Genomic DNA, 12,685 nt, shown 5'->3' on the forward strand with positions numbered 1-12,685 from the left:
TTACCTTAACTAATTCCCACCACTCTAACACCCCCTCTCACATGGACCGGAGACCCTCAAGCCTCCTAAAGAAAACATAAAACCCGTCAACAAAAGCCTGCTCCTCCAGCACATCCCGATCTAGCTTCCAGTACCCCTTACCAAAGAGGCAGACCGACGACCCCACCTGCAGGAGCACCCCGTCGTGATCTGAAAAGAAAACAGGCAACAGCCGCCCAGACAACTTTCCCAAAGACCTGGGTACAAAAATATAATCGAGCCTCCGCTCAACCCCCCTGGAGTTACGCCATGTAGGACCGTCCATTTTCGGAGTAGCGTGCATACCACCATCTACCAGACCATGGCAAGCCATTAGCCTAGCAATGGCGCCTGCACTGTTATCCCCCCCTCTTCCTAAATCTGTATTAAAATCCCCCCCTATCACTAATTTCCTATTTGTAACACACAGGGGCGTCAGACAGTCCACCATCTCCTTCCTGTCTGCCACCACCTGTGGCCCATACACCACCACTAATCTAAATATACACTCCCTTATCGTGACATCCACCCCTATAACCCTCCCCTGCATTATAACAAAGGAATCTTCCACTTTTACCTCCCTGTGCCCACACAAAATCCCTACCCCAGATGAGTGCACCCCCCCTACACCCCAAACCAACTCTCCCTTGTCCCACTCCCTCTTAAATCTACTAACATCCCCTCCATCCCTCAGGTGAACCTCCTGTAAAAAACAAAAATCAAAACCCACACCCTCCAAATAACTAAAAACCACCCTCCTCTTAACAATATCTCTTAAACCCCCTACATTTAAACTAACAAAAGTAAAATTAGACTCCATGAAAAAAAAAAAATAAAACACGTAATATACTCAAATACTAAACCCAGACAGAAAAAAAAAAAAAAACAGGAGACTCACCCGATGCTCCCCTGCTCCATATCTACCGGTGAGAACACCATCTGTAATCCCGACATCCCCCCCTCTTCCTCCATCACACCATCCCAGGATGCAGGAATAGTGTTTGGCTTCGGGGTGCCCTGCACCCTGGGTCTACCCCCACAATCCTCCCCTCCCCAGTGTTGCAGCTGGTTTGGAAGAAAATTGGGGAGGCTGAGTCCCCAAACAAAAAACTCCCCACCTCCTCCTGTACCCAGTCCTGAGTCTTGTTAGGTGTGTCCCCACCCAAATGAAGTTGAGAGTCTTGGGAAACCAGCAGCAACCCAGAGGTTTCTCCCACCCCCATCACTCTCTTGGCCATCCCCTCCCCCTCACTGTCGGCCAATCGCACCCTCCTCTTCATTCTCTTCTTTGGTGATGGCGGCAGTGGAGAGATACCACCCCCCCCGCCAGCTCCTCCACCATACCCCTCATCTCTTCCACCATGTCACTTTCCCCCAGTCCACTTGCTCTTCCACCGTCTTCTTCTCTACCATTCCTCCCTCACTTTCTTCTCTCTCATTCTCCTCCACTCGGTTGCCTTCTTCCACCGCTTTTCCTGGTTCTCCTACTCCCGTGCCTTCCGTTTCCTTCTCTCTTCCATCCACCGCTTCTTGCTCCTCTTCCTTCCTTGTGGCCTTCCCCTCTGGACATGTAGTCTTGTCATGAGGCATGTTTCCTTCCCCTCCTCTTCTTCCCCCATCCCCCGCTCCTGCTCCCCCCCCCAGCCGCAGACGCATATGACCTCTGACGGGCCGGGCACTCCCGCCACAGGTGTGCTGACGAGCCACACCCATGGCATGTCTTAGGCTTGTCACAATCCCTCGCCTCGTGATCCTCAGATCCACAAAATCTGCATTTTCTCATGCTGCACGAGGCGAAAATGTGTCCATAGGCCATACAGCGCCTGCAAAATGGGGGCTGACGTGCATAAAACAAAGTCCCCCTGTCAGCCCCAAGGGAGAACATAGCAGGAGGATGAAGGTATCCACCATGTCCCTTTGGGTCCTCCCTGAGGAGGGCCTGGAAACCTCTCCTCCCATTCCAAAACCCAAGGGAGTCTTTGAGGTGCCTAGCTGAGGAAACGTTATCCATGTATCTCCCCAGAAAAACCCTCACCTCTTCATCCTTAACGTAAGGGTTGTACATGTTAACAGTTACAACCCTAAAGTTATTCTTCGCCAGACTTGATATTTCGTAGTGGCACATCGGCCTCTCACCTCCCACTGCTCTTGCCCTTCTAAGGATATCATCATGTTTTTCTTCAGTATATAGCGCGACGTCGTATGCTCCCTCCAACGAGTTGCCTTGGAAACAAAACACGTCCTTCACCGTCAGCTTTAGAATCCCCATCAATATAATTATTCCAAAAGATTCTCGTCCTAACGGCTCCAACTCCTTTTCCTTCCAAGCAAAACGAATCGTGTTAGCCAGCCCAATCCCAGGGATCGACCGTGATGATGTATTTAGCACCATCTCCGCAAGGAGAATGGAGCTCGTTCTTTTCTCTTCCGATACAAGAAAAAACGAAAATCCAAAAGTGACCGCAACTGACTGGTGCAAACTACACAGAGACAGGAACAATCACCCACGAAATACAAGGCGAAAACCAGGCTACCTAAATACGGTTCCCAATCAGCGACAACGAGAATCACCTGACTCTGATTGAGAACCGCCTCAGGCAGCCAACCTATTAAACACACACACACCCCTAATCAACTACAATCCCAAACACTACAAAACCCAATACGAAAATACAATACATAATAACCCCATGTCACACCCTGGTCTGACTAACTAATAAACTAAAACACAAAATACTAAGACCAAGGCGTGACAGTTACAGTGCCTTGCGAAAGTATTCGGCCCCCTTGAACTTTGCGACCTTTTGCCACATTTCAGGCTTCAAACATAAAGATATAAAACTGTATTTTTTTGTGAAGAATCATAAACAAGTGGGACACAATCATGAAGTGGAACGACATTTATTGGATATTTCAAACTTTTTTAACAAATCAAAAACTGAAAAATTGGGCGTGCAAAATTATTCAACCCCTTTACTTTCAGTGCAGCAAACTCTCTCCAGAAGTTCAGTGGGGATCTCTGAATGATCCAATGTTGACCTAAATGACTAATGATGATAAATACAATCCACCTGTGTGTAATCAAGTCTCCGTATAAACGCACCTGCACTGTGATAGTCTCAGAGGTCCGTTAAAAGCGCAGAGAGCATCATGAAGAACAAGGAACACACCAGGTAGGTCCGAGATACTGTTGTGGAGAAGTTTAAAGCCGGATTTGGATACAAAAAGATTTCCCAAGCTTTAAACATCCCAAGGAGCACTGTGCAAGCGATAATATTGAAATGGAAGGAGTATCAGACCACTACAAATCTACCAAGACCTGGCCGTTCCTCTAAACTTTCAGCTCATACAAGGAGAAGACTGATCAGAGATGCAGCCAAGGGGCCCATGATCACTCTGGATGAACTGCAGAGATCTACAGCTGAGGTGGGAGACTCTGTCCATAGGACAACAATCAGTCGTATATTGCACAAATCTGGCCTTTATGGAAGAGTGGCAAGAAGAAAGCCATTTCTTAAAGATATCCATAAAAAGTGTTGTTTAAAGTTTGCCACAAGCCACCTGGGAGACACACCAAACATGTGGAAGAAGGTGCTCTGGTCAGATGAAACCAAAATGGAACTTTTTGGCAACAATGCAAAACGTTATGTTTGGCGTAAAAGCAACACAGCTCATCACCCTGAACACAACATCTCCACTGTCAAACATGGTGGTGGCAGCATCATGGTTTGGGCCTGCTTTTCTTCAGCAGGGACAGTGAAGATGGTTAAAATTGATGGGAAGATGGATGGAGCCAAATACAGGACCATTCTGGAAGAAAACCTGATGGAGTCTGCAAAAGACCTGAGACTGGGACGGAAATTTGTCTTCCAACAAGACAATGATCCAAAACATAAAGCAAAATCTACAATGGAATTGTTCAAAACTAAATATATCCATGTGTTAGAATGGCCAAGTCAAAGTCCAGACCTGAATCCAATCGAGAATCTGTGGAAAGAACTGAAAACTGCTGTTCACAAATGCTCTCCATCCAACCTCACTGAGCTCGAGCTGTTTTGCAAGGAGGAATGGGAAAAAATTTCAGTCTCTCGATGTGCAAAACTGATAGAAACATACCCCAAGCGACTTACAGCTGTAATCGCAGCAAAAGGTGGCGCTACAAAGTATTAACTTAAGGGGGCTAAATAATTTTGCACGCCCAATTTTTCAGTTTTTGATTTGTTAAAAAAGTTTGAAATATCCAATAAATGTCGTTCTACTTCATGATTGTGTCCCACTTGTTGTTGATTCTTCACAAAAAAATACAGTTTTATATCTTTATGTTTGAAGCCTGAAATGTGGCAAAAGGTCGCAAAGTTCAAGGGGGCCGAATACTTTCGCCAGGCACTATATATTCTATTATATTCTTACTATGAAATATGTGTGTCTTGTCTGTTTAATGAATAAAATAAGGAATTATTGATTTCATTTGCATGGTGCAGCCATGTATTATATAGGCTGCATAGACCAGTAACGTAATTAAACTCAAAACATACTATTCTATTCTTTTGAAAATGGATCTTAGGACCTGCGTAAACAAATGAATAATTGGGTTTATTTGTGATTGTGTATATTCAATGGATCTATCAAATAGAAGCCTACCCACATTGCCCCATGTCTGCTCCCACTCCTGAATTTGCTGGCATGTGCATGGGAGGTAAAAAAAGGCTTATCCTGTCAAGAATGTGGTAAAGTTGGACTGTATGAATTGGGTTCTTAAAAATGTTGCCTGATTTGTGAAAGAAGTATAGGAAACGATTGTCATCGCAAACAGTTTGCGTGCCACAAATGATCGGTCTGTCAGAAATGCACCTTGAAAAAAAAAATCTGAATATTCTTTGTTGTCCTCAAATGACAGAAATGAATTCAGGGGTGACACAGAGCACATTTTAAGGGCTATTTAATGATAGTCGCCATACTTTCAACTACTAAACGGACTGTACTCACATTGTTGTTAAGGAGTTATCCAAACCAACTCTCCCTCATTCCACAACAGCAGGAGTCTTGCGTTTCCATTCTACTCCCCTCTTCCAAAGAGCCCCGTTCCTCTTCAAAAGCACCAGTCTCCTGTCTCCCTCCAGACAATTCCTCGATTGTAAAGGGCCTCTGTCACTTACGAGAATGGTTATTTTGGGTGGACTGGGAAGGAGTCTTTGACAGGATGTAACATAAGCTTCATTGACCTGCTTGTTTGGTTTAGCAGCAGCTGCACTCCAGTCACTTTCCTGATTATAATTCTTAATTGACCCACAATGGTCTGTTGCCGTGACATCAACAAACATTCATTTACTTCTCACTCATGAAACACACTGGCTGCTCTTTGAGGAATAAACATCCCCCTAGTTGTGAAGTTTAAACTGCATTCTTTGTATGAAATGTTTTATACAAATAAATGCATTATTATTATTCAGTGGTGTTTTGAAATGAGTCAATGTTAGTATGCTGAGGGATGAAGTTGGTCCCAAGAGGTATGTTTGCTAAATCAGTCTTTCTCCTTGGTTCCCCTCAGAAAATGCTCCTGAAAAATAACTGTGGTGGGAAAACACGGACCATAAAGATCCGGGTAAGTTTACACTAATCTGCAATTTCACTTTATTGTACAGAAAAACACTCATATAATCCCAAATACACACTAAACCACTCACAAAATATATTTCCATACAATCATTTTCATGTGAGTAATATTTATATATATTTATATTTAGGTTAAAAAATACTCACGGCAGGCCTAATAGAAATCAGCATGATTGTCAATAAACTTTCCTATATGTCGACAATACAAGATACGTTAGACGGGTGGATAATTATTTGCCAGTCAAATGGATCAAGCAACAAATGGCTGTGTAAATGCTTTTTTTGCGCAATTGTTGATAGAATACCCGTAATGTCTCAGTAAACTACAGTCACGTGACACTGTGTTGTGTGGTCCTCCTACTAGGACTTGGAAAAGCATTCACAGTTTAGAGAAGGTGCACAATGATTTTTATTTTATTTTATTTCACCTTTATTTAACCAGGTAGGCTAGTTGAGAACAAGTTCTCATTTGCAACTGCGACCTGGCCAAGATAAAGCATAGCAGTGTGAACAGACAACACAGAGTTACACATGGAGTAAACAATTAACAAGTCAATAACACAGTAGAAAAAAAGAGAGTCTATATACATTGTGTGCAAAAGGCATGAGGAGGTAGGCGAATAATTACAATTTTGCAGATTAACACTGGAGTGATAAATGATCAGATGTTCATGTACAGGTAGAGATATTAGTGTACAAAAGAGCAGAAAAGTAAATAAATATAAACAGTATGGGTTGAGGTAGGTAAAATTGGGTGGGCTATTTACCGATAGACTATGTACAGCTGCAGCGATCGGTTAGCTGCTCAGATAGCAGATGTTTGAAGTTGGTGAGGGAGATAAAAGTCTCCAACTTCAGCGATTTTTGCAATTCATTCCAGTCATCGGCAGCAGAGAACTGGAACGAAAGCCGGCCAAATGAGGTGTTGGCTTTAGGGATGATCAGTGAGCTTGATGCTCATTTCCCATGAATATATTTATATTCATGGGAAATGAATATCATACAAATATCTTAATTTGTATGATATTGACATGATGATCAGTGCTAGGCTAATCTCAAAATACCCTATGCACTGCACTGTACCTTCGAGCCGTAGGATAGAGCACATGTGTCACGGTTCATGAATCCACTGCCTCTCTCTCTCTCTCTCTCTCTCTCTCTCTCTCTCTCTCTCTCTCTCTCTCTCTCTCTCTCTCTCTCTCTCTCTCTCTCTCTCTCTCTCTCTCTCTCTCTCTCTCTCTCTCTCTCTCTCTCTCTCTCTCTCTCTCTCTCTCTCTCTCTCTCTCTCTCTCTCTCTCTCTCTCTCTCTCTCTAGTGTTTGTGTGGGCGTGGTTCCCAATCTCGGCCTGATTGTCTGCGCCAGCTGGAACCACTTATCTTCCCTTTATATGTTCTGTTACCAGTGTTTCTTGTTGTCAGATCGTTGTTTATTCTCTGAGGTTGTGTCGTGTGTCCGTGCTCTTCTCTTGTGTGGATTATCTGCTGTGCTCCTTCCTACTCATCCGGACACACTCCCTGGTTTTCTCAGCACGTTATCATCGGAAGATGCGCCCGAGTTCCTGGGTCGGATTCCTTCTGAGTACAGTCTGTCTGTCATGTTGCTGCTGTGAACTACATTCATTAAACCATCGTTGCTTGCATCTTGCATCCGCCTCTGTGTTGTAACAGAACGATCTGACCAGACCATGGATGCAGCGAGTTCAACGAGTCTGACCGAATTCCTTTCCCGCAGTATCACGAGAATGGATCAACAAGAGGAGAACATCTCCAGCACAGGTCGGGCAGTACAAGCCCTTTCGACGCAGGTATCCCAGCTGACCCAACAATTGCAACATCTGAGGGGTTCCGCTGCGCCACCTACACCGGCAGTTCAACCCGCCCCGCCAGAGCCGGATTCCCAGCTAGAGCCACGGCTACCGACACCAGAGGGTTATTCAGGTGATCCTGACTATTGCAGAGCCTTTCTTACGAGATGTTCCATGCATTTCTCGTTGCAGCCACGGACCTTCAACCGTGAACAGTCTAAGGTAGCATTCGTACTCACACTGCTATCAGGCAAAGTGTCTCTCTGGGGAACGGCGGTGTGGGCGAACCAGGACCCATGCTGCACCTCTTTCCAGACACTCTCCGAGGAGATGAGAAGGGTCTTCGATCGGGCCGTGGCGGGTAGGGAGACGGCCAGACTACTCTCTGACCTTCGCCAAGGAGACCATTCAGTATCGGAATACTCCATCCAATTCCGCACTCTGGCCGCAGAGTGTCAGTGGAACGAGGAGGCGCAGTGGGACATGTTCCTGCATGGGCTGGAGGACCGGATCCAGAAGGAGATTTATGTTCTGGACGACGCTCTGGTCGACGCTCGTCTGAGTCGTATTGGCCGCCGAGCATACCCTAACAGACCGTATAACGACACGGAGGGCTGGCATGCCAGCGTCGGGAACACGGCCAGTTCAGCTTCCGCTCACGAACCCATGCAGCTGGGGAGAGCTCGCCTCTCCCGGGAAGAGAGGGAGAGGCGGAGATCCCAAGGACTCTGTCTCTACTGTGGTAGAGCGGGCCACTTTATCCACTCCTGCCCGGTAAAAGATCAGGCCCGGTAGTAAACATGAGGCTACTATCGGGTGGTGTCACCACAGAGAAGACCTCATCATCTACTCTCCTCCCGGTAAGACTAAGATGGGCCACCCACACGCACGACACCCAAGCCTTACTGGACTCAGGAGCAGAGGGTAATTTCATGGACTTCAAGCTCGCTCACAAACTCCAGATCCCTATCACCTCACTCACGCACAAGATATCCGTCAATGCTCTCAATGGTCAAGAACTCCCCAACATTTCTCACACCACTGAACCTATCACACTCATCACTTCTGGCAATCACACTGAGACACTATCATTCCTACTCATGGACTCACCCCTTGCACCATTAGTTCTCGGCCACCCTTGGCTCACCCAACACAACCCCAGAGTTGACTGGGGTCATAACTCTATATCCATGTGGAGTAACAAGTGTCTTGAGTCCTGTTTAGTGTCTGCTTGTTCGTCTGTGTCTGATTCTGTGTTTCTAGAGGAGGCAGTGGATTTGTCTAACGTGCCCGTTGAATACCTCGACCTGAAGGAGGTGTTCAGTAAGTCCCGTGCTGCTTCTCTTCCTCCGCATCGTCCCTATGACTGTGCAATAGAATTATTGCCAGGTGAGTCTCCGCCTAAAGGCAAGTTATATTCACTTTCTGTTCCTGAGAGGGAGGCTATGGAGAGATACATCTCTGGTTCTCTGGCATCTAAATTCATTCGTCCTTCCTCTTCTCCAGCGGGGCGGGGTTCTTCTTTGTGGGGAAGAAGGACGGATCTCTGCGTCCTTGCATTGATTACCGTGGGTTGAATAACATCACAGTGAAGAATACCTATCCCTTACCGTTGATGTCCTCCGCCTTTGAAAGGTTACAGGGAGCATCCGTGTTCACTAAGTTGGATTTACGTAATGCATATCATTTGGTTCGCATAAGGGAGGGGGACGAATGGAAGACCGCGTTTAACACCCCCAGAGGCCACTTCGAATATTTGGTCATGCCTTTTGGGCTATCCAACTCCCCAGCGGTTTTCCAGGCACTCGTCAATGACGTGCTGAGAGATATGATTGATCAGTTCATATGTTTACCTGGATGACATACTGATTTTTTCTTCTTCTCTCCAGGAACACGCTCAACACGTCAGACGAGTGCTTCAGAGGTTGTTGGAGAATGGACTTTTTGTCAAGGCGGAGAAATGCATTTTTCATGCACAATCCGTTCCATTCCTAGGTTACATCGTCTCGACTGAAGGTATTCGCATGGATCCCGACAAGGTTAAGGCTGTGGTGGATTGGCCAAGCCCAGATTCCCGTAAGGCCCTACAGAGGTTTCTGGGATTCGCCAATTTCTACCGGCGTTTCGTTCGCAACTTTAGCCAGATAGTCGCTCCTCTTACCGCCTTAACCTCTCCCAGAGTGACGTTCAGGTGGTCCGATACAGCCGAGGCTGCATTCGCCAAACTCAAGAGCCGCTTTGTTTCGGCTCCTATCCTCATAGCTCCCGATCCCTCGCGTCAGTTCGTGGTGGAGGTGGACGCTTCAGAGGTGGGGGTAGGTGCGGTACTTTCCCAACGTTCCTCTTCTGACGACAAGATGCACCCTTGCGCATTCCTTTCCCATCGGTTATCACCTGCGGAACGCAACTACGACATTGGCAACAGAGAGTTGTTGGCAGTGAAGTTAGCACTGGAGGAGTGGCGCCATTGGTTAGAGGGTTCGGGGGTACCTTTTATAGTTTGGACCGATCACAAGAATTTGGAGTATATCAGAACCGCCAAGCGACTCAACTCCAGGCAGGCGCGGTGGGCACTCTTTTTTCGGACGTTTTGACTTCTCTCTCTCGTATCGCCCGGGTTCCAAGAATGTCAAACCCGATTCCCTTTCTCGCATTTTTGACCATTCCGAACGCCCATCCACTCCCGAGTGCATCCTACCCGGGACCCTAGTGGTCTCCACACTCACATGGGAGGTTGAATCGAGGGTCAAAACGGCCTTAGAGGGGGTCACGCCTCCGCCCGGTTGCCCGCCTAATCGGTTGTTTGTGCCGGAGGGGTGTCGGTCCGATGTTATTCGGTGGGGGCACTGCTCCAACGTAGCGTGTCATCCAGGAGTCAGCCGCACTAGCTTTTTGGTTAAGCAACGCTTTTGGTGGCCACTGATGGCTCGTGACATTCACAGTTTTGTCTTGGCTTGCTCGGTTTGTGCCACTGGGAAGACTTCTAATCGACCCCCAGATGGGTTACTCCAACCGCTGTCGGTCCCTTCGAGACCCTGGTCCCACATCGCGCTAGATTTTGTTACCGGCCTCCCGCCCTCCCAGGGCAAGACGGTTGTTTTGACCGTGGTGGACCGGTTCTCGAAGGCGGCTCATTTTATTCCCTTGCCTAAATTACCATCTGCCAAGGAGACAGCGGTAACTGTCGTGGATCACGTCTTTCGCTTACATGGCCTGCCGATGGACGTAGTTTCTGACCGGGGCCCCAATTTGTGTCCAAGTTTTGGCAAGAGTTTTGTAGGTTACTGGGAGCGAGTGTCAGCCTGTCTTCAGGGTTTCATCCCCAGAGCAACGGTCAAACGGAGAGGGCCAACCAAGATTTGGAGAGAGTGTTGCGATGTTTGGTTTCTAAGAATCCCTCTTCCTGGAGTCAACAACTCTCTATGGTTGAGTACGCTCACAATTCGTTGCCAGTGGCAGCCACGGGTCTCTCTCCGTTTGAGTGTAGTTTAGGTTACCAGCCACCTATCTTTCCCAGTACGGAGTCCGAGGTCACTGTTCCCTCCGCTCACGCTTTCATCCAGAGGTGCCGTCGCGCATGGAGCAGAGCCCGTGAGACTCTTCTCTGGGTGGGGGCGCGCACCAAGGCTAAGGCCGATCGCCACCGGTCGAAGCCTCCGGTATACGTCGTTGGCCAAAGAGTGTGGCTTTCTACTAAGAACATTCCACTCCGATCCGTTTCGAACAAGCTTGCCCCCAAATTTATCGGCCCGTTCAGAGTCACCAGGATCATTAGTCCGGTGGCGGTCCGGCTCAAGCTTCCTCCGGCGTATAGGAGAATTCATCCTACCTTTCATGTGTCTAAAATAAAACCTGTGTTTCAGGCACGCATTAACCCGCCGGTCCCGGTTCCCCCGCCGCCACGACTTGTTGATGGGGAAACCACCTTTTCTGTCAATCGTATTTTGGACTCTAGAAGGAGGGGACGCGGATTCCTGTACCTGGTGGACTGGGAGGGTTACGGCCCGGAGGAGAGAAGTTGGGTACCTGCTAGGGACATTCTGGATCACTCCCTTATCGATGATTTCAATCGACAGGTAAATTCGCCTGGGAACGCCAAGAGGCGTTCCTAGGGGGGGGGGGGGGGGGTATTGTTGCGGTTCATGAATCCACTGCCTCCCTCTCTCTCTCTCTCTCTCTCTCTCTCTCCAGTGTTTGTGTGGGCGTGGTTCCCAATCTCGGCCTGATTGTCTGCGCCAGCTGGAACCACTTATCTTCCCTTTATATGTTCTGTTACCAGTGTTTCTTGTTGTCAGATCGTTGTTTATTCTCTGAGGTTGTGTCGTGTGTCCGTGCTCTTCTCTTGTGTGGATTATCTGCTGTGCTCCTTCCTACTCATCCGGACACACTCCCCTGGTTTTCTCAGCACGTTATCATCGGAAGATGCGCCCGAGTTCCTGGGTCGGATTCCTTCTGAGTACAGTCTGTCTGTCATGTTGCTGCTGTGAACTACATTCATTAAACCATCGTTGCTTGCATCTTGCATCCGCCTCTGTGTTGTAACAACATGTGCCAGGATCAGAGTGGGCGAATGTGTTGTTATCACAAGACTTTCTGTGGCAACACCACCGAAAGAGTTAAAAATGGCGAATGAAAAGTTATACGACAAAGTGCTTTTTATGTGCAATACATCATTATGCACAGCTTTTTATCCACAACAAGCCAGTTTGATGGAAACACACCTCCGCGGGTAAAATGTATATAATTTGAATGCAAGTATTTGATAAATCGCTTGAAAATATTTCAACAGGTGGATGGAAACCTAGCTACAGACATTGTCACACTCCTTTTGGGCCTTTAATGAATGGAAACTCAATTGCATGACTCAATTACTTATACACACACACACACACACACACACACATACACACAGTCCTTTCAAGCTGAGCCACAATACCAAGACAGTAGAGATAAGGCTGAAGGGTCATGCAGCCCCCATGAACAACCCAGTCTATTTTGCTGCCTACACCTTGATGCCCCTCCAAATGCATCCTGGGAAAGCATCTAACACCTTCACTGGTTCCCATGACCCTCTGCTATAGACACTATACCTTTTCTAACAAGAAAGTAGGAAGTCTATATGAAACAGCAAGCAATTATTGTTCCCTCACAGTTTAGATTCATGAAAAATAAAACACTAATATATATTTAATTAATGAAAAATAAAACACATGTTCAACCCCCTGAGTCAATACACATTAGATTCACCT

General features: G+C 47.0%; 1 protein-coding gene across 1 annotated transcript in view; it reads left to right on the plus strand.

Annotated features, from left to right (window-relative positions):
* si:dkey-16j16.4 (uncharacterized) overlaps positions 1 to 12,685 on the plus strand; it is an 81,179-nt gene that overhangs the window by 52,676 nt on the left and 15,818 nt on the right. Inside the window, exon 4 of the mRNA XM_064954271.1 lies at positions 5,567 to 5,620. Coding sequence (XP_064810343.1) covers positions 5,567 to 5,620 — 54 coding nt within the window. The remainder of the gene's footprint in view (positions 1 to 5,566; positions 5,621 to 12,685) is intronic.

The sequence above is a fragment of the Oncorhynchus masou genome, chromosome 32 (assembly GCF_036934945.1).
Source record: "Oncorhynchus masou masou isolate Uvic2021 chromosome 32, UVic_Omas_1.1, whole genome shotgun sequence".
In the NCBI taxonomy this organism is placed as follows: Eukaryota; Metazoa; Chordata; class Actinopteri; order Salmoniformes; family Salmonidae; genus Oncorhynchus; species Oncorhynchus masou.